The following is a 21,319-nucleotide window of genomic DNA, read 5'->3' on the forward strand; positions in this document are numbered from 1 at the left end:
ACTAACAAAACTGAAGAAATTGACAGTGCAACAATAAGTTTGTAGAATTCAATACTCCGTGTTCAATGATGGTTAGAACCACTAGGCAGATGATCAACAAAAAAGTACAAGACTTGAATAACACTATAAGCCAAATAGACCTAGCAGACATCTATAGAACTTTCCACCCCCACAAGAGCAGAATAAACATTAATTTCAAGCACACATGGAATACCCTCGAACAGAGACCATATGTTATGCTGAAAAACAAATTTCAGTACATGAAAAAAGAGAAATCCTACCCAGTGTCTTCAATGACAATGGAATGAAGCCAGAAATCACTATCAAAAGGAACACTGGGAGTCTAATTTGTGGAAATCAAACTGAACTTCTGTAAGTCAAAGAAGAACTCATAAAGGAAATTAGAAAATACTTTGAAATGAGTGAAAATGAAAACAAAGATACAAAAACTTAAATGTTGCAGCTAAAACAGTGCTTATAGGAGAGATGGAGAGCTGTCTACATTAAGGAAGACCTCAAATTAATAACCTCACCTTCCTCATTAAGAAATTGGAAAAACAAGCTATCCCCAAACCAAGCAGAAGAAATAATTATAGGGCAGAAATAAGAGAAAAAAGGGGGAAAAATCAATGAAAAGTTAGTTCTTTGAAAATACTAATGAAATTGAAAAATCTGTAGACTAGCAGAATGGGGAGGTGGGGAGAAGACACCAAATACTAAAATTAGGAACAAAACTTACCAACTAACCTCACAGCAGCAAACGGAAATACTATGAATAATTTGTATGGCAACAAATCAGATAAGCTGATAGATGCACAAATTCTAAAAAAGAAAAATTACCAACAATGACTCAAGAAGAAACAAAATCTGAATAGATGTTAACAAGTAAAGAAATAGGATAATTTTGGTGTGCCTGGCTGGCTCAGTTGGTTAAGCATCTGACTTCGGCTCAGGTCATGATCTCATGGTTTGTGATTTCAAGTCCTGCATCGGGCTCTATGCTGACAGCTCAGAGCCTGGAGCCTGCTTCGGATTCTGTGTCTCCCTCTCTCTCTGCCCTCCCCTGTTTGCACTCTGTCTCTCTTTCTCTCTCTCAAAAATAAACATTAAAAAAAATTTTTTTAAATAATTTAAAAACTTCCCACCAACAAAAAGCCAGACCCAAATGGCTACACTGATAAATTTTCCCCCAAATTTAAAGAATAATTATCACTAATCCTTCAGAAATTCTTGCAAAAAACAGATGAGTGAACATCTCACTCCATTGTAGGAGTCAAATATTCCCAGACAACAAAATCAGACAGAAACCCAACTATACACCTGAGTACAGATGCAAAAATCTTCTACTGATATACCAGCAAAGCAAATCCCACAACGTATAAAAAGGATTATACACCACGACCAAGTTGGATTTATCCCAGGAATGCAAGGTTGGTTTAACACCCAAAAATCGATGTACCATATCAATAAAGGTCTGCATCAACAGATGCAGAAAAAAGCATTTGACAAAATTCAACACCCTATCATGAAAGAAATACACAACAAGTTAGAAATAGAAGGGAAATTCCTCAACCAGGTAAAGGTCATCTACGGAAAACTTACAACTAATACCATATCCAACAGTGAAGGACTGAATGCTTTTGCCCAAATCAGGAAAGACAAGGAAGTCTGCCCTTACCACTTCTAGCCAACACTGGAGGCTCTACCCAGGGCAATTAGGCAAGAAAAAAAGAAAAAACAAAGAAGCTATCGAGACTGGAAAGGACGAAGTACAAGTGTCTTTTTGCAAATAACATAACGATCAAATATAAAAATCCTAAGCAATTCAGTGAAAAACTACTAGAATTAATAAATGATTTCAATACAGATGCAGGATGCACTCATTCACTGTTACTGGGAATACGCAGTGGTGCGGCTACTGATGAAGACCGCCTGGCAGGTGTTCAAAAAGTTGAACAGTTCCTGTATGACCCACAATGACATTCCTAAGAACCACGCAAGAGAATTCACAAAAACTTATATACAAACGTTCACAGAATTACTTAGAATTACCAAGAAATCCAAACAACCGAAATGTCCATCACCTAACGAACAGCTAAATACATGTATATCCATACAACGTCATATTGCATTAAAAAAAAAATGAATACGTAGTAACACATTCTGCTAGGTTAAAAAAAAAACCTAGTGACAAAAGACCATTATTATAGGATTCCATTTATATGAAGGTCCTCAGGGACAGGGGACAGTGCAGTGACTGCTGTGAACATGGAGTTTGTTTTACGGATGATGAAAATGTTCTAAAATTAGGTGGTAGTGAGGGTCACACGGCTTCCCAATACTCTAAACACTACTGACTGGTACACCTGAAACAGGTGAATGTTACAGTGACTAAATGATACAACCATCATCACAGTCCCTGAAAGTAATTTAATCTCCCTAAAAAGAAACTCCCTACCTTTCAGCTATCATCCTTTCTCCCTCCACTCTAAGCCACCAGCAATCACTCACCCTCCTACCACCCCTGGAGTGGCCCTTAGATGGGATCCTATTCTGGACATTACATTCATTCATTCTGGACATGTCACGTGGATGGAATCATACAGTGTATGGTCCTGTGTGACGAGCTTCTTTCACTTCAAGTGTTTCAAGTTTCGTCTGTTGTGTGAACAGTTGCTGTTTATGGCCTGATGATATCCCAGCGCCTGGCTCTACCACGTTTTATTTATCCACTCCTGGAGTGGTGAGCATTCGGGTTATTTCCACTCTTTGGCTGTTACGAGTAATGCTGCCACGAGCATTTGTGGCCAGGTTTGATGTAGATATATTTTTGTTTCTCCCCAGCATATAGCTGGGAGTGGGTCACTGCTTAACTATGTTTAATTGTCTGAGAAAGTTCCCAACTTTTCCAAAGGGGCTGCACCACAGTGCACTCCCACCAGCACTGTAGGAGGGTTCAGACTCCACCCTCCTCACCGACACTTGTTGTTGCCTGACTTTTTGATTCTAGCGATGCTGGTGGGTGCGAAGCGGTTATATTTTCCTTTTATAAAAAAGGAGATGGAGACTCCCACACAGCTTAAAACATTGATCTCCTGCCAGGTGTTTTCCTGACGCCCATTCTTACGTGACGATGGGTTTGGCATCCTGCGCTGCCATGTGGAGGTGGGCTAACGAGTGTGAACTGCCGCGGGACGTGCCAGGGCCACCGGCCGGAGGCTGGGCACAGCAGGTCACAAGTCCGACCCTGGCTCATCCAAAGGGCAAGATTACGCCCTGTGACAGGAAAAGGGACGAAGGCGCAGGAAGCCCCACTTCAGGGCAGCTAGTTAACAAATTAATGGTCAGGGCCCAGGTACGTGACAAACAATGGACGGCACAGTCATCGTGTGCTACTTGGAACACGGGGCGTGCACAGCCCGACATTGTGCACGGACGTTCTCAGAAGACTGACCACTAAGAAAACACCAGATGCTTTTAAGGCTTCTCGCTGGACTGGATCAGCACAAAGGAGGGCGAGCCTGCTGGCAGAGGTGGTGGTGGGTGGATGATGGAAGGGGGCACTTGTATCCTGAGGTCAGCAGGCACACTGGCTCTTGCCGTGCCCAAGGAGGAGGCTGGAGAAGTGGACCAAGGGTTGCCCGCACTGCTCCGGGTGCTCCTGGTGAGGATCATCAGTCACACTCAGGGCACAGGGGCAGACCGGGAGGACAGAAGGCAGGAGGCACTCACAGGAGCTCCAGTCACGCCTGGGAAGCCCACCCTCGCTCCTGCTTAAAGCAGAGACCGGAAACCCTCCAAGATTCGTCTCGTTCTCTGACCACGTCTTACTGACCACGAGGCTGTGCATTTCCACGTGAGTGCGGCGTATGGCACGCAGCGTGTGCACAGCCTCCAGTCATTCAGCATCTTCTGTACCGTTTGCAACCAAACCCGGATCGCGACCACCCCCGGTCCAAAAGATGGCAAGACCCACGCTCCAACAGTCAGAAGGAGAAGAGAGCTCATAGCTACAAGTGCAGATTTCAGTGGTTTGGAGAAACAGCGAGAGTGCAAGTCAACAACAAGGAATTATTTTTACGACACTAACTGTTCTCCTGAGACTTGTTCTTCCTGTGTTTAACCTTCCATTCTTGGGGCTGGAAAGAAACACACATCAAAACCCCAGCCTCAGACACGGAGTAAATTCACAGCTAAACCCAGGCACCAGAGCCGTCTTGAGATGACACAACTTTCGTCCAGTAACCGGTTCTCCTGATTTGTAACCGAACCAAGTCCTGCTCCCTTCTCATTAAATGCATGCACTCCAGGAACCACATAATGAGGCGACTCCACAGTAAGTACTACGTGTGGTTTCAGCGGGAAAGAACTTGCATCCAGCAGCTGATTGGGAACCACGGATTGGGGTTGACTCTGATCACAGAAATCACTCCCATTATGAAGACTTCCTCCTGGCCTCCCTGCCCTTCAGGAAAGAAAATCACAGGGACGGCCTTACCACACACGAAACTCTCCGGCGGCACAGAGAAAATGCTCTGGCCCTTCAGGGATTCCGGGTGGGCACAGGTGGCTGTCACGAAGGGCTGCAGCATCCGGCCCAGTAACCACGGGGGCAGCCACTTCAGCTGGCAGTCGCACAGGAAGCTATCACTGCTGATGTGGCTGAAAGGGAAACAAGAGGGACATGTGAGGTGTGACCTCCAAAAAGGGATATTCCCTCGGCACACAGGCTCCTCCCCCAGTCACCGCTGATCGGCTTCTGTCCTCAACACCAGCCATCTGGGAAGGGAAGAGATTTTTCTCCATTCCTCTTCAGTGACCCAGAGCAGCACATATAATCTACCTGGAGATTTTGATAAAACGATGCTCTGGCTCAGAAGGCTCGGGGTGGAACCCAAGATGCGGCGCTTCTGACAAGCTCCCGGGTGATGTGGACACCGCCAGCCTCAACAACGCCGCGGCATACCAACAGCCCACAGTTCACACGCGTCCCAAGACGGGCACACACTGCTCCTGTGTGACCCTGGGGGCACCATCTGACCTCCTCCAGACTCTGTCCACCTGACAGAGCTGAGGAGCACTGTGCCCTCTCTGCTTTTTCCCACCCTCCTGATAAGCTACGTGGAGCTTCCAGATTCATCTGCAACTTAGCTCTCGACTCTCAGGTCCTGAGGAGGGCTGTTTTTCTATATTGCTGTTAGTTTTCATTTGGCCAAGCTCCATGTTTTCTTACGTCCAGACGTAAGCCCTGCCAACGCGGCCCCCTCTTGTTTGTGGATCTCTACAGCACCGCTCAGGAGGCCGGCAGAATTCGGCTCCGCTCCCTAAATAGTGCTTGTTAGTTAATTGCCACTGCCCAGGGAGCATGAGAATGCAACACTGGTTTTGTGAGGCTCCAACCAAAACAGAGAATATTTTCTTTTTCATTTCTCAGCAACTGAGGATCAGCTTTTTAAACAGAAATCGGAATCACCATCTCAGCGGACATTCCTTCCTGAGGAGTCACTCGAAGATAAGTCAACCAAAGAGTCTAGCTGCCCTGTTCCTGGAAGAGACCTCAAGGCTGTGAGCTAACAGAGGTCAGCGCATGGCAAGGGTGAAGGAACACGGGCTCCCCTGTCACGAATCGCCTCTGGTACAAGGTACAAAGTACACGGTGACAGAAGGGATGCTGAAGTGTACTTAGATATTCCACAAGGGGCACCCGGGTGGCTCAGCTGGTTAAGTGTTTGACTTCGGCTCAGGTCATGATCTCACGGTCCGTGAGTTCGAGCCCCGCGTCGGGCTCTGTGCTGACAGCTCAGAGCCTGGAGCCTGCTTCTGATTGTGTCTCCCTCTCTCTCTGCCCCTCCCCCACTCACACTCTGTCTCTCTCTCAAAAAAAATATGTTAAAAAAAAAAATTCCACAAGCATCGCATGGGCCAGGATCCTAGCAATAGCCTCCACCACCCACCATTTCCCTCAGAAATCTGCTCTTCCTTCCTGTTCCTCATGGTTACCAGATTAGCCATCTTATTAAAATTACTTTTGGAAAGTGCTTTTTCAAAGACTGAAATAATTGATCTCAAAGCCATGCTAACTGGGATGTCTGCCCACATCAGACCTTTAAAGGTCAGCATTTGTCTTCTCTTAATTTTTTAATTTTTGTATTTTTATTTGACAGGCAGGTAGCTGTGTGCTTAGAGCTATCTCCCGGAGGGCTGTAGTACTGTGGAGTTACCCAGGTAGCATGAGGGCTCCCCCAGCTGAGCCTGAGAAGTGGCTGGTTCCGGCCCAGTACCTGGGGGGCTACTCCGGGTAGGCTGTGGTGGCGGGTGGACCGGCTGCCGCCAGGTACCACACACTGAGCTTCAGTGACAGAGGGACAGGAATTCTGTCAGAACCGCTGTCACGAGCTCCCCATCAAGCCAGTGTTGGGCACGACTGCCCCTTTCTGGGTCGGCAGCAGGAAAGCCTGAGTAGAGTCTAGAGGAAGACGCTGGGCTATCGCTGTGAGGCTTCAGGCACTTGTGTGGAGGACAGTCACAGGAGCAAACTAAGGAAGGCCAAGTTGACAGTGATCCTTGGTCACAGATGTGTGTGGGAAGGGTTACTCCTTACACCACGAGTGTAGGCCTGGCTGGCTTAAAGATGTCTTACCTCTCCCACAACGAGGCCCACCTCACACAGAGGAGACCAGACCTCAGAAAGGGGTACTAAGGGTGTAGAGATAGCTTTTCTGAAGAGCGAGTCAGGACCAACAAGACAGACAGTGAGGACACTGACCCCCTGACCTCCCTCCACATGCACACATGGCTTTAAGGACAAAGGTGAGGTTGAAAGGCTGGACCAGGAATTGCCAGCAACCCCGGGGCTTTGCAGATTTCCGCTACTCTTCCTGCTGGTCAGCTGCTCAGGGGTGCGGCTCTCCATGACTCCCGCCTCCGGCCGTCCCATCACTCCGCTGGCTTACAGTGCATTTTCATGATTCCAACTCAAAGTGTGTTTCTAATCATCGCTTGTGGAAATTTACCCAGAGCATGACTAAGTGCACGGTACAACCTGCCTTGATCAGATGGAGGAAGAAAATGACCAAGTGGAATTAACCGTTTCTCCCAGCAGAGGACTGGGCCCAGGGCCAGCCACGGCTGGGTAAGTGCAGCGAGCGACGGGAAACCCAGGCAGGGGCCAAGGCTGAGCCTCCAGAACCACGCAGAAGCAGATTTTGGGCGTGGGGTGTGGTGGAGGGTCCCGGTTGCCTAGAAGGGTCCAGTCCTTCCCAACTAGGAAAGTATCTCAGAAAACCTCAATTGTTAAGGAGAAGCAGTCTTCTCTCCCTGTCCTTCCCTCTTTCTCTTATACCCTCTTCCCATCTAATGAGATTACTTCCAACATTATATTTGACAAGTTGCAAACACAGAAAAGTTGCAAGAAATGCACAGTGAACACTTAACCATTCTAAGACCGTGACCCTTTGGAGAAAGCAGTTCTACTCAACAGGCCTGAATCTCACAGCTAAGTAAATGCCATGAGGCAGGTGCCTAAAAGACCTCCTCTCCTCACCCAGAGGATTATCACCAGGGGGCCTGCTTTGCTTTTAAAGTATGGGGACTGCGCCTCCCTACTCCCCCATTTCTCCCGAAGGCCACCAAGAGTGGCCTCAGGAATGAGGATGAGTTCAGGATGCACAGATGGCTGTCCTCTGTCGTCTACCCTCCGTCAGCACTTCTGAGAACCAAAAGCCACATCTTTCAGGGACTAGTATTACAGCTAGACTTTGCGGCAGCAGAATCAGATTAATGCACAGGAAGAAGAAAGGAAGCTTGGGTGTTGCTACCTGCACACCCTGACGAGCTCCTCTGCCAGAGACTAGGGCACAGGCGAGCTCTTCCAACCCCGTGACCCGGGGGCCCGTGGTGAACATCTATGGTGGCGGCACCACCACCTATGAACCGCTGTGGGGGCCTCGGAACAGATGTGGGCTGGGTGCCACATCACTAGTCCACAGTCGCCTGTGACCACCCCCCAGATATCTCTGCCTCGCTCACAGGCCACCAAACGCGGCAAAGAAGCCACTCTCAGTATAGGTCCTCCATTTTAGGCAGACCTAAATGATGAAAACTTGCCCTGACATCATTTCAGGAATGATCGCCCATTTTCTAGAAAGTTCATGTCCCCTAGAGCAGCAGTCAGTAAGCTACAGCCTGCCCTGCCAGCCTGTTTTTTAATAAATAACTGACTGGCACGCAGCCGTGCCCGCCTATTTGTGTATTATTTATGGCCCCTTTCTGCTACAACAAGGGAGTCTACTTGCTAATGACACAAACCCTATGGCCCACAAAGTTGAAAATTCCATGTGACCCTTTAAGAAAAGGTGTGCTGAGGGGCGCCTGGGTGGCTCAGTCGGTTGAGCGGCCGACTTCGGCTCAGGTCATGATCTCGCAGTCTGTGAGTTTGAGCCCTACATCGGGCTCTGAGGGAGCCCGTTTCAGATTCTGTGTCTCCGTCTCTCTAACCCTCCCCCGTTCATGCTCTGTCTCTCTCTGTCTCAAAAATAAATAAACGTAAAAAAAAAAAAAGAAAGAAGAAAAGGTGTGCTGACCCTGAGCCAGAATAAGCCCCCAGGGGGCATTGCTTTTCTAAAAGACAGCTTACACACAAATGCTAACAGCCCCATCTGTTACATATATTGACACATCACGGAATCAAGGCGTTTCTGACTCCAAATTCTGTAGTCATATTAACCAGGACCCTGGAACCCCGGGTACTTACAGCTCTTTCAGATTCTTCATCTTCACAAAGGCATCAGACTGGACAGATCTGACTGCATTCTCTCCCAGGTTCCTGCAAAAGAACACTCTTCACGTACGGACACACACTCCGGGCGCCCTTCAGGTCAGCCACCTGTTTGAGCCAAGAGGCTCAGGTGGCTTCCGGGAGAGTCCCGGTTTCCCCAGTGTGCTGGCCGTACCACCCAGACCCCGTGTCCCAAGTCCACTTAAGTGGCTGTCACCTCCCAGACACTGGCACAAGCACACGCAACAACCTTGGAACCAAGCCAGCCTGAAGGGCAGCATCAAAGCTAACGGTGAGGCCGGCTCAGCAAGTCAACAAGCAAAGCTTTACCAACAGAATTCAGGTCCACCTTGACTCCAAGGCCAAAGAGGCTAAGAATCACACACTAGAGGCATCTGCCCTCGATGGTGACCACACAAATGTGTCTGGGCTGGCATCACCCTCGTCCTCCCGGGCTCTCAGGGACAACCAGGCCAGAACACCTCCCGGCTGAGCCCAGCGTGTGCTCGGCCCCGTGAAGCTGCTTCAGTGGGGCCGGGAGCCTGCGCCAGGAACACGCGCTCTCACAGAGGTGAAGGGGAGGCCGGGGCCTGTCGAGGAGCCAGCGCCAGGGGGGGACAGGGTTGGAGGACGGGGGAGGGTATCCAGTCGGCAGCCGCATTCGTTAGGAACTCACCGACCGGCCATGTGTTCTCTAACTGTTCCTGGCATAGGCAAAATAAAGGCCAAAGTTGAAGCTGACTTATAACGAGAAGGAAGCAGCTGGCGTTTCCAAATAGGCTGTTTCTCAGTTTACAAAGATGTGATTAAATTGCTAGCAGACTTCCCCGGCAGCCGCATTTGGCAGGCCTGTGGGTCAGGGAAGGTCTGGTGAGATACTCACAGGTGCTCCAGGCCCTCCAGCCCCGAGAAGGCTCTCTTAGCCACGGACTTGATCTTGTTTCCAAACAGAGTTCTGCCATTTCCAAACATCATCCAGAGACAGGGAAAAAACAAAACGCAGAACCGGAGGGGAAGAGACAAGGGAGGAACGGGAGAAAGAGAACACACAGTTAGGCCAGTGCCATCTGATAAGTCTGTCCAGTGAGGGGCAGGTGGAAATCTGACCTACGTGGAGACTACGGGTCCGAAGTATGCAGGCCTTGCCCTTCTGAAATGAAATGCTTTGATCTTTATTAGAATCTAACGTGATGACAGGATGCACCATCTCGCCTGAAAAGGCTCCTTGCGATGTTTGTGGAAATCCCCTCATCCAGCCTGGGCTGTGCCCAAGGACCCAAGGGCCTCGTGAGAAGGAAGGGACTCATCACTGTTCCCATGAGAGGAAGCAGAGTCATGGAACGTAATGAAAACTGGAACTAAAATCCGCCACCCTCTTCTGAAAAGTGGGGGTGAAGGTTCCCCGAGCAGGCAAGAAACGGGCAGGAAAACCGGCCTCCATCAAGACGGCTCCACAGCGATTTGCACTGAGACATACCCGAGCAGCCAGGACGTGGCCACAGGGAGCTGCGCCCCCGCCTCTGGGAAGGCCACTAGAGGTGTGCAGGGCATGCCCTGGCGCCGTGGCCTCTTAGCAAGACCCCAGAACTTAAATGATGCCCATGGGCCCAAGGTTCTTTAAATCGCAGACGCGTCCTAAAAGGTCAACCTCCGAGGTTATTTAATACCCAGACCCGTGGACTGCCTACCCATGAGAAAGGGCTCCTACTTCCCGACACTTGCAATCACAACTTCAACGGCAACTCCTAAGAGTTTTCTCAGAAACCAAATTCTCGTCCCCTGCAGTGCACATGGAAGAAATGAAGGCTTCCTCCAATGGGCTACATAAGCCAACGGACTCTCCAGTCTGTTTGGGGGATGAGGGGTTGGGGGGGCACCCAGAATGCCTGGACACTGGGAATGAAAAGCATCCGTGTTCCAGTTTTCCCTCCTCTGACAACAGCCGACTGGGGCACTCCCTCTACCTCCTGTAGGTGTGGGCAGCCGTGAGCCCCTGAGAGTCATGCTGACAGACACGTGGGCTCTTCAACGTGACGTCCAGCCAGACTACCTAAAGGGCTAGTCAGGAACGGGGAATGCTGGGAGCCAACTCCTGCCACATCTCACCGGCTCTGGGAGGGGGCTTCGTAAGGGGGCACTGCAGACAGCCTCCGGAGAGCAGCGGTCTCATCTGGGATCCCACCGAGACCCGTGTTAAGATGGGGTCCCCCGAGGGAAAACATCAAGTACCAGCCCCTCCCTGAAAAGGGCCAGGAAAGCAACAGGAGCCTCGAAGAAAACCAAAGATGGCAGGGTGGCCCAGGCGGCACCTGCCACATGGGCCCCGAGCGTCACCCCCCCCTGCATAGGGCTCCCGGCACCACCTACACAAACCCTAGGATGCCGCCTTCGGGAAGATGGGGTCACATGCAGACAGACCGGGCCAGTGCCACAAACCACAGGAGGTGCTCCCCACCCCGCCCCACTGCCCTCCAAGGCACTGAAAGCCTGAGGGGAACCTGCAGGGCAACCACAGGAGCTTCCGGGTACCCCCACTTGACCATGAACAGACCCCTCCTCTCGGAGCCTGCAGCCTTCGGAAAAAGCCAGCACCTCCTGCCTCGGGGAGGATGGAGCGGTCCGAGACCCCTCTGACTGCTCCTTCTCTCGGAGGCAATCTGCGTATTTCCACTCTCTCTCCATCTGAAGCTTTGATTCTCAAACACACAGCCCAAACACGCAGAAGTCTGGTGGCCACACTAACTCTCTTCCCCTAACCACACAACTAGCCCAGCAAACACCAGCACACGGCACCAAACCCAAGTATCTGCAAGAGCCTGCCAACTTCTCACTTACTCAGATCCCCCAGGCCGGGTCACTGTGCTCCAGGCCCTAGTAAAACGTATTAACTGTTTAGTGAAATCTCCCGTAAACCAGATCCAGGAAAAAGCTGTGCTTTATTTCATGCATTACGTATTAGTCACACTGACCTCTTTTACAATGAGGGCAGACTGTTATTTCTAATGGTAACAATAGCAATAAAACAAATTCTCAATTACGTAGGGGCTAATCATCCTGCTGTGGGATTAAAATAGCCCCTTACTTTCTCTAGGCGGACATCTGGGGGCTGGGGCTCAAGCTGGCAGACTGGGACAGTTTCAATAAAGGCAGCCGTGCGCAGAACGGATGGCTGGGGCCGCGGGCCGGGTGGTGCTCATTCTGTCCACACGACAGCGGGCAGCTGAGACTCCACTGTCCCAGATCAGGGGCTCCCAGAGAAGGGACCGCAGGGCTGATGTGCCTCACACCCCTGCCTCGGTGTGGACAGCGACCCTGGAAGTCAGCCGTCCACTCCCTCGTGCATCTCTAGTGCTCCCCAAGGCCTTTCAGCTCTTGCTAACACCGCCCAGCAGACGCCAGGGGAGGCCTGGTCCAGCTCACGTTCACCTCCCCACCTCTCCTCCACCTGAGACACTGAACAGCACTCCGTGGGCCCTGCCATCGCTCTGCGAACACACGGGGGAGGGCGATCTTGCCCAGCCTGGGGGGCAGCACCCACCCAGGCCCACCTCACGGGACAGGCTTGGCCTCGTGGTCCAATTCCAGGTTTCCTCTAACGCTTCCCTTCACGCACGTCACGGCCCCGCCCCGAAGAAAGCCATGGAAAGAGCTGGAACCACGGGGCAGGCACTCACACCACCCCTCATACACACGTGATTAACTGCTCCTCTCTCTGCTAATCTGTGTTCCAGAAAGCCTCCGTCCCTGCTCACATACTAGGACGCTGTACACACTTCCCAGGAGGTCTTCCACCAACATGATGACGGGAGCCCCAGTGGGAGGTGAGCATACTGACCACAGGTGAGCAGGGAACACCTGCCCTGCCAGGAAGCTCCGGTTTGAAGAGCTGTCCACATGGCCGTGTTCAGCAGGTGGAAACATTACGGGCAGGACAGCACCCACCACAGCTGCCCAGGGAAGCCTTTTAAGGCTCTGCTGCTCCTGTGTTCCCTTCTCGGAAAAGATTTTAATTTAGGTCTGGCCTATTCCGTGACAGGAAGGACCCCGGGTCCTCGAATGGGTCAAGGCAAGACTTTCTCCCTTCCCATTCTCAGGTCCCTGAAGACCTGACCCCAAGGGCTTCAAAGGCGGGGCCCACCAGGTCCAAGGGGCCCAGCACCGACCGCAGCCCCACCGCGTGAATGAGTCCACGTGACGTGACCGCTCTCGAGAGGCAGCCCTTCCCTGTGCTCACATGCTGCCCTTTTCTAATGGATCCCGACACGCTTGCCACCGGGCCGCTCAGTAAGGCAGGGAGGTGTGAGGGCCACATTTCCCAGCCACGGCCACGCAAGAGAGCGTCCGGGCAGCGCGTGGGGGAGGTGGGCGGGGAGGAGAGCCAAGCAGCACCGGTCCCTTCCTTCGCTCTGCCATTAACCGTTTACTCAACACCTTCCATACACCCGGGGAGTGGTTTTTACCCAAGCTACGCGCCACGATCACGGCGAAGCGTGGGCTTTCCTTTCCTCCCCTTTCCTGGGGAGGACACCGCACACCACAGGCAGGTGGGGGAGCATTGCGACCCCCACGGGTGCCTGCTTCGTCACCCAGGGGTGCTGGTACTACTTCACCTCTGTCCGCTGCCCCTTCCCCAGCCCCACGGGCTGAACGGGAACCCAAGTCATGGGCATCACAGCATTTGTTTTTCCATCTGGGAAGAGGATTCTTTTTTTCTCTTGCGACGTAACCACAGTACCGTTCCGCCTAAACAACTATATATATTTAATCAGATTAAGCAACTACTATCCCCGTTCCCCCAACTGTGTGTGTCCTCCCTTTATTTTGGAACCTGCCAGCCCCACAATTTTGGTCAGTGAGGCTGGGGGGAGGAGGCTGGAGGTATCGTATTTCAACAAGGTCCCTGGAGTCTCAGGACCGGGTTGGTGCGGAACCCACGCTGCCTTCCGGGAGCCTGTGTCAAACAGCACAGAGCAAGGGAGGCCCGCGGACTTTTGGGATCTCAGGCAGAGCTGCTGACCCTGGTCCAGCGGGTAAAAGGACGAGAGAACACAGAGGAACAGGCGGCAGCATCAGGCTGGACTCTGCAGAACCAGGAGTCCCGGCACAGGCACCCCTGCCCCTGCAGGGCAGAGCCTCTGGAGACACGTCCACCCCCCTCCCCCCCCCCCCCGCCCCGCCCCAGCGCCCTGTGCACTCACACCTGGCCAGGCAGGCCCCGGAGAGCAAGGACTCCGCCCCAGGGGCACAGCCGCTGTCCTGTCCCAGCGCTTGCAGGGCAAACTGACTAGGAGGCGGGGAGGAGAGGGCGTTTTTTTAGGGAAGAGAAAGGAAGACAGAGACATGCTGGAGAAGAGTGAGAATCCTGAGACAGCCAAGAGAGCTCATCTTACTCTGAACTCTGAGTATAAATGGTGTGAAAAACCACACTTTTCAAAACCACCTCTACAGAAAGACATCCACCCCACCCCCGACAGGCTGTTCCGGAACCTTCCGCCCCTCGGCTGCTTTCAGAGTATCTGCTTGACACTCGTACTGTGCTCAGCTCGAGGTCACCCGAGCAGGCCCGGGGAGGTTGAGCGGTGACTGCCTCTTTCTGTCTGCCCCGGACCCTCCCTCGGACTCCCCTGCCCCGTCCCAGAGGCTCCTGCGGTGGCCGACTCAGGGGGAACAGTGTGGGCTCCAGAGCCAGACCGGCCGGTCCCGACCCTCCACAGCGTGTGGTCTTGGGCAAAGGCCCTGCACCCGCGTTTCCTCAACGACAAAAAAGGTTGCATAACAGAGCCTAACTCACGAGGCTGTTGGTTGTTAGATACAACACATGTACACACATGCCTTGCACAGTAACTGACAACTCCAGGAGCCTAAAAAAAATGAAAACATCAGAAACCGGGAATAAAAACGAGTCATTAGGGGTGCCTGGGTGGCGCAGTCGGTTGAGCGTCCGACTTCAGCCAGGTCACGATCTCGCGGTCCGTGAGTTCGAGCCCCGCGTCAGGCTCTGGGCTGATGGCTCAGAGCCTGGAGCCTGTTTTCGATTCTGTGTCTCCCACTCTCTCTCTGTCCCTCCCCCGTTCATGCTCTGTCTCTCTCTGTCCCAAAAATAAATAAACGTTAAAAAAAAAAAAAACAAAAAAAAAAACGAGTCATTACATTACCTGTCGTAATGACTGTTTCTGTGTGACGTTATGACTGACCACAGAAGTACTGACCAAAGACTCAAAACCGTCGATGGCGCTTGGCTTTAGACATCTCACACAATTTCTAGGAATCGAGTAACAGGGCGAGACTCCTTTGTGCAAAGCAGGACAAAAAACTCAGCCGTTTCCCGGTCAGTCACAAATTCAGCAGGACAGAAAATCCAACAGGCCTCTGAACACCGGATCTTCGGCCCCAAAGGAACCAACGCCCAGGGCAGTGATGAGACCACTGGCCACAGAGAAGCTGGGACGTCTTGACTCTCTTATTCAGACTTTGCTTCCCAAACAAAGGAAGATAAATGGGAGCCAGCCCTTCTCCAGCTGAGCCCACGAAAGAGGCGGCACGGGGGAGCCTGAGAAGCACTGTGCACCCCCTCCACAGAAGAGCCAACGCCGAGATACTCACAGCTTGCTGAGACTGTCAAGCCCGGTAAAGGCGCCACTCGTGTCCTCTATTGTACCCGAAATCTCGTTATGGTCCAGATCCCTAGGGAGGAGACAGAGAGAAGGCTCACCATCCAGCCTGAGTTCTCGACTCTCTTTAACACAAAGCGGGAAAATAGACAGACACCCGCTCTGTCACCCGATGCCCAGCTGTAACGTACGGCCAACACGAGTGTGGCCACTGTGCCACAGGAACCCCGTTCTGCACGCCTTGCGGTGTAGCCTGGCCTTCTCAGCCTTCCTGCAAAGCCAAGGCACAGCTCAAACTCACAGTCACCCCAGCTCCGTGGGCTGCTCCCCAGTTGGGTAGGGCAGGGCCCTGGGGTAAGGACAGGGTGCGGACAGCACATGGGAAACCCCCCAAGAGCAGGCATCTGACCACTGGCACTGGGAATGAGCCGGACAGGTTTTTTGAGGCTCCTGTCTGCTCTCACACCAGCCAGAGTCCCTTTCCTAGGCTTGACTGAGAAACTGCCGAAGGCACGTGGAGGAAAGAGCGAAGAAGAGGTCCCCACACGGGGTCCTCCCTGGGGCCACTCCATGCTGGCAAGTGGGTTCGGAGGCCCGAGTCGCCCCTCCTCACAGGGCCTGCACAGGCGCGGACTCGGAGCCAGGGACGACATCTGGGCGCTGAGTCAGACTTGTGACCCACTTGCCAGGGTTGGCGGATGAGGCCAACTTTTCAGCCCAGTCTCCTCCAACAATGCAGATCACAAGGCGGATGACTCAGCTCCCTCCCCCCGGCTTCCAGGGCAGAAGACAGCGCCAGGCGATGCTCCCACCTGGCGACCAAGCCCCCCTCTCTGCCCCCACCAGCAGCCCCTCCAACTTCCCCCCCCACCCCCCCGCCAACGGTTCTTGGCTCCTACCCCTTCCTCTGCCAAACCCTGGCTGAGGCAGGCCAGGAAGAGAAAGGGACACTGCTCTTGGCCCCGTGGGAGCCTTCACAAGGAATGAGCACTGCCAGGAGGGAGGGGGGCCCCCGGCTGAGAGGCACAGTGCTCCTTCTGACCTTGATCTTACAGCAGAAGGCTCGGAGCCTCGAGATTCTGCTGCTGGAAGGGACCTCTCCTTTCAGCGGGTCTCTCCTTATTATCTTCACACTGAAAGCCGGGACCCAGGGCTGCCGCTCTGTGTGCCTGTCTCCCAGCTCCTCACCCTGGCTGCCAAAGCTTTTCTCTTCTTTCTGGCTCCATCTGAATGTCCCCGGCCTCGTTATTCAGGCCATGCAAGCGCGAAGGCTGGCTGACCTCGGCTTCAATAGCCTGGCATCCGGGCTGTTTCACACTCCCCAACAACGGCCCAGCACTGAAGCCCGCTCTGCCCTCCCCGCCAGGTGCAAGTGCACAGGGCCTCCTGTCACACTGGAACAGGCCCTCCGGGCAGCGGGGCACGTTGGGAAGGCAGCTTCAGATCTACTACGACTGTCCGTGGAAAGCCATACACCCCTCTCTGGGGGCCTGGAAGTTCTCCAGAGCCAACAAAAGACAAATCTTAACTCCCAGGAAAACATCCTGAAGCAACTCTGGCAACCCCACCTAATAAGGAATTTGAAAGAAAATGACGTGAGTGCCTCTATTCTTTCAATGGCCCTACTGAGGTTCAAGGGAAGACAGAGGAGGCCCTAGATACCTCTCTTGAAATTGGGCCTCCTGGACACGGGTTGTGAAAGCACATGGGGAAGATTCGAGACTAGACAGACGGACCACACGGCTGCTCCCAACAAGGGGACCCCGGCATCCCAGCAAGGGCATGGCAGAATTACCGCTTGGTAACGGCAGGGTTTTGAGTCGTCGCCTCTATCGGCACCACCCTCGGGGGGACTGAGAGACGTTTCTCCGCCCCACTAGTTCTTTGCTTGACCCTCTGCACAAATCTGACTGCACAGCAACAAGAAGGGAACTCGGCAAGGTGGCATATTTGCTCTATCCCGCCTTCCCAGCAGGGAACCCCTTCGTTCTGTCGACCCCACGATGGACGACGTACAAGACACGCAGGTTTTTGAGTCCCTTGAAGGCGCCTTCTGCGATGTGGCTGATGGAGTTGTGGCTGAGGCGCAGGATGCTCAAGCTACTCAGGTCTGCCAGGCTCTCCTCGTCCAGCCGGGTGAGATTATTGAAGGACAAAACCCTGGGGAAGGGAGGGGGAAGCAAACGTCACCAACGCGGCACAGGCTCATGCGAGGCCCAAGGGCCAGAGTGGTCGTGCAGCCAGAAACCCAGCAGGGCCCCACACCCACACAGTTAGGCTCCTGGAATACTCGTGCCAGCCACGGAGACCGGACAGCAGATCAGGCTGTGAGGACGACGCAAGGTCATACAACACCAGAACCCTAGGGTTCCAGTCTCTCATGCTGGGGTCCGTGCGGGGGTCCTGACTCAGGCCATCAAAGACCACTCTCGACAGTGGCCCGAGACCCTGGACGGGGAGCCCAGGAGGTTCTGACGGTGAGCAAGGGAGCCCAGCGAGAGTCCCGACATCGGCCAGCAGAGGGCGCCACCAGCCGCTGCGTGGAACAAGCCTTCCTCCCACAACAGTGCGCCCGACCTGGGCGGCAGTCTCCGGTCCCCTTGCCCCCATCCAGGCCAGCCTATAAGCGTGACATCCTGTAAGCAGGACAGGGAACACACCCCCCAGTCACACACACCCCAATCACACATCTTCCCCGAGCATCAGAATCAGACCTTCCTCCCAGCACGCCCTCATGCACCTTGACACCACACGGCCCTGGGTTGTTACTTAGTAGTCCTCCACCGTTGAAAAATGGGAAGTTTGGGTTGGGACAGGAAGAAGCCAAATAAACTCGGAGAAGATTTATGAGTTTTTAAAGGCAGCAGGAAGTAACATTCTTTCCCTCCTGGAGAAGTCAGTCCTGGTGTCTACCAGTCGCAAAGACCTGGCAAGTGATCAAAATTACATCCTCACCTGCAATTAAAGCATTTAGCTTAAAGGAAGGGCCAGAAACGCTGGAAATCAATCCTAAATCTGGCTCCGAGGTTACCAGACGTCGGGAAAACTGACAGGCTGGGCAAGGCATTTCCATGACCTCTCTGCCCCTTGTGAAGGGGAAAGACAGCTCCACATGGGCCACCTGCCAGAGAGGGGCACTGGGAACACTCCCTCACCGAATGCCTCAAAACCTGGGGTGCACACAGCCTCCTCGCTTAGCCACTGGCCTGGCTCAGGCCCCGGGCAGCAACCAGCTGAGATCAGTCCTGGGAGTTGGTGGGGGTGGGGGAGGTAGGGGGGCTGCGGAGGGCGGGCGCATGGCCTGAGGCAGGAGACGGTCAGAAGCCGTTCATTCAATACCACTTGAGAAGAGCAAGCCGCACTGCCCCGAAGGTCTGGAAGCTAAATCTCAAGGGTTAACGCTAACGCACACACTCACAAAATCCAAGGAGGGTACGTTCAAGGAAAGAGACAGGACTATGGGTTTTTGCCTGAGATAATCACGGGTTCGGTGAAATACAAACTCCAGGTCAGTGTGCAGTGGGTGTGGGGAGGAGGAAGGGGGAGAAGAGGGAAAGACAGACAAAAACACCACCTGCAAAAGACTCAACACTGAACTTAAAGCACCCCCTTGCTGGCTGGGTGAAGTCAAGACAGACACAAGACACAAGCTTGGCACTTTTAACAGCCGGTCATTTCCGTGGGTGACTCTTTGCCTACAGTCAAGCCTAGAAAAAAAGAAAATCCACCCAGATCCTCTTAAAAAAAAAAAAAGCCCACACCCACAGTGGAGTAAACTGGAACTGAGAAACCTGGAGCGTGTTAAAGGGAAGGAGCCCACATGGTGAGGATCGACTTTTTCCCTCTAAGACCACCTGTCTTCTGCACATGTTGAGAAACAGGGGGACACCGGCACGTCCAGCGGGGGGCCGGCGGTGCCACTGTCGTGGTCAATGACCCAGTGACGCGGCACAAGGCCCAGGCTCCGAGAGCCCGCGCCGGCCGGGCCCCTGGAAGCCGCCGTGCCTCGGGCCCGGGGCCGCCCGCTCCGGAGGGTCGCCCACAGGCTCGGGCTCCCAGAGTCGCCATGCACAGGGCCAAGGCGGGACACTTACAACTCCTGCAGCCTCTGGCAGAAGCTCCAGCCGTCACGGCTGATTCGGGCGATGGAGTTGCCGCTCAGGTGGAGCTGCTGCAGGGCCGACAGGCCGTAGAGCGAGCCGCTGTTCACCTCCACCAGGCTGTTGGACTCCAGGTGCCTGCAATGACAGGGCACGGGGGTGAGGGCGGCCCCTCGGCCTCAGACACGGGCGCGGGAGACGACGGGCAAACCCGACGGGGAGCCGCCAGCGTCCAGGTGGACTCGGGGTTCAGAGGTCAAGGGGACCCTGTTAGCCGACTCCAAGGGACCCAGGTGCACACGCGGGCACACAGCGCCCGGCAGCAGCCGAGCCCATTAAAGGAAGAGAAGAAGACAATGGTGGGGGGGAGGGACCTCTTATCCCCATCTGACAGGTAACATGACACTGAGGCAGGGAGGAGCGAGGTATGACTTCCAAGATTCAGTCCCCAGCTCAGCGGGCAGCGAGGGGGCCAGAATTCGAACTCAGGTCTGGTGCCCAGAGACACCTTCGCTCTGGGGTCAGGCTACTTGGATCGATATCCTAGTTTTGCCACTTTGCTGGCTGAATGAGGCGGGAACATCTATATAATACGAAGAGACCCGAGGTGGCAACTTCACAGGGCTGATACGAGAAGCACAGAGGAGAACGCGCGTCACAATTTCAGCACAGTGCCCGGCACTTAGGCCCCACCGGGTCGGTCAGGTGAGGACATTCTTACCCTGCTTCTCCACCCTGCACACCCTAGCCCAGGACGACCGTCCTGGACTGGCCTCTTGCATAAAACATACTAATTCCAATGTTGCCCCACGTTCAGTATCACAAGGTCTTTGGGCAACCGGGTTCCACCCTGTCTATCTCACTTTCCACCACTGCCCAAAAGGTGAGCACGTTTATAAATAACCTCTCGGGCAACTCGTCCCCCTGCACGGGATGAATCTGCTCAAACTAAAAACCAAATGGGATGTGCTAACTCCATTTTCTTCTGAGACTTCTGTTTGAACGTCGGCATACCCAGCACATAAGCACCTGGGATTCCAAGTTCAAAACGACAGTTGTAAGCACGTCAAGGGCAAGTGTTTCTGAACAGATACAGAGCTGAGGCCAAAGGACCGGGAAGAAGGGGACCAGCAAGACGGCACCGCTAATGCGAATGCCCCCACCCCACAAAGTGTGTGGGTCTGGGGGTGGGCGGGAAGAGGCGCTCATCAGAGACGCTTCGGATAAACGAGCAGGGTGCAGAGCTGATGAAACCGGATGTGGGGTTTTTGTTCTCTGTCTCAGCTGCAAAGATAACAAAGGACGTGAACACAGTGATGTAACTGGTAAGACTGGAAAGGAGGGGGCAGGGGGCGGGGTCCTGAGCAAATTACATCGCTGACCACAACCCAAGAAATCTCCCGTTGACAAACGTAGACACAGTGGGATACGTCCCGGAACGTGGAAATAACCACGAACAAAACTCCACACAGGAAGACCAACAAGGAGGGGTGTCCCTGGCTGGCTCAGTCGGTGGAGCGTGCCACTCTTAATCTCACAGTTCTAAGTTCAAGCCCCATGTTGTCTGCAGAGATTAGTTAAACGTAAAATAATAAAAAAAAGAGAAAAGAAAAACCAACCGGGAAAGGACTGTAAGTGACCGCCCCTTGGGAGCAGAACTGGGGGGAAGAGGACAGGGGAAGGGGACCCTCGGCTGCTTTTTTACCCTCATTTTACTCGGTTACGAGTGTATGTTACTTCCCGTTGAAAATAAACTAATTTAAATGTTTAAAAATGGAAGATCAGAGCCGCCTTTCCTGCCCTTCTCCATATGTCTTCCTGCCGTGGTTTTA

General features: G+C 53.3%; 1 protein-coding gene across 1 annotated transcript in view; it reads right to left on the reverse strand.

The window, feature by feature from the left end:
• Window positions 1-21,319, reverse strand: part of LRIG1 (leucine rich repeats and immunoglobulin like domains 1) — a 116,031-nt gene that overhangs the window by 9,881 nt on the left and 84,831 nt on the right. The window contains exons 7-12 of the mRNA XM_045493458.1: window positions 19,482-19,625; window positions 17,404-17,547; window positions 15,380-15,460; window positions 9,660-9,731; window positions 8,753-8,824; window positions 4,499-4,662 (exon numbers count right to left, since the gene is read on the reverse strand). Of these exons, the coding sequence (XP_045349414.1) occupies window positions 4,499-4,662; window positions 8,753-8,824; window positions 9,660-9,731; window positions 15,380-15,460; window positions 17,404-17,547; window positions 19,482-19,625 (677 nt within the window). The remainder of the gene's footprint in view (window positions 1-4,498; window positions 4,663-8,752; window positions 8,825-9,659; window positions 9,732-15,379; window positions 15,461-17,403; window positions 17,548-19,481; window positions 19,626-21,319) is intronic.

Source organism: Leopardus geoffroyi, chromosome A2 (assembly GCF_018350155.1).
Source record: "Leopardus geoffroyi isolate Oge1 chromosome A2, O.geoffroyi_Oge1_pat1.0, whole genome shotgun sequence".
NCBI classification, from domain to species: domain Eukaryota; kingdom Metazoa; phylum Chordata; class Mammalia; order Carnivora; family Felidae; genus Leopardus; species Leopardus geoffroyi.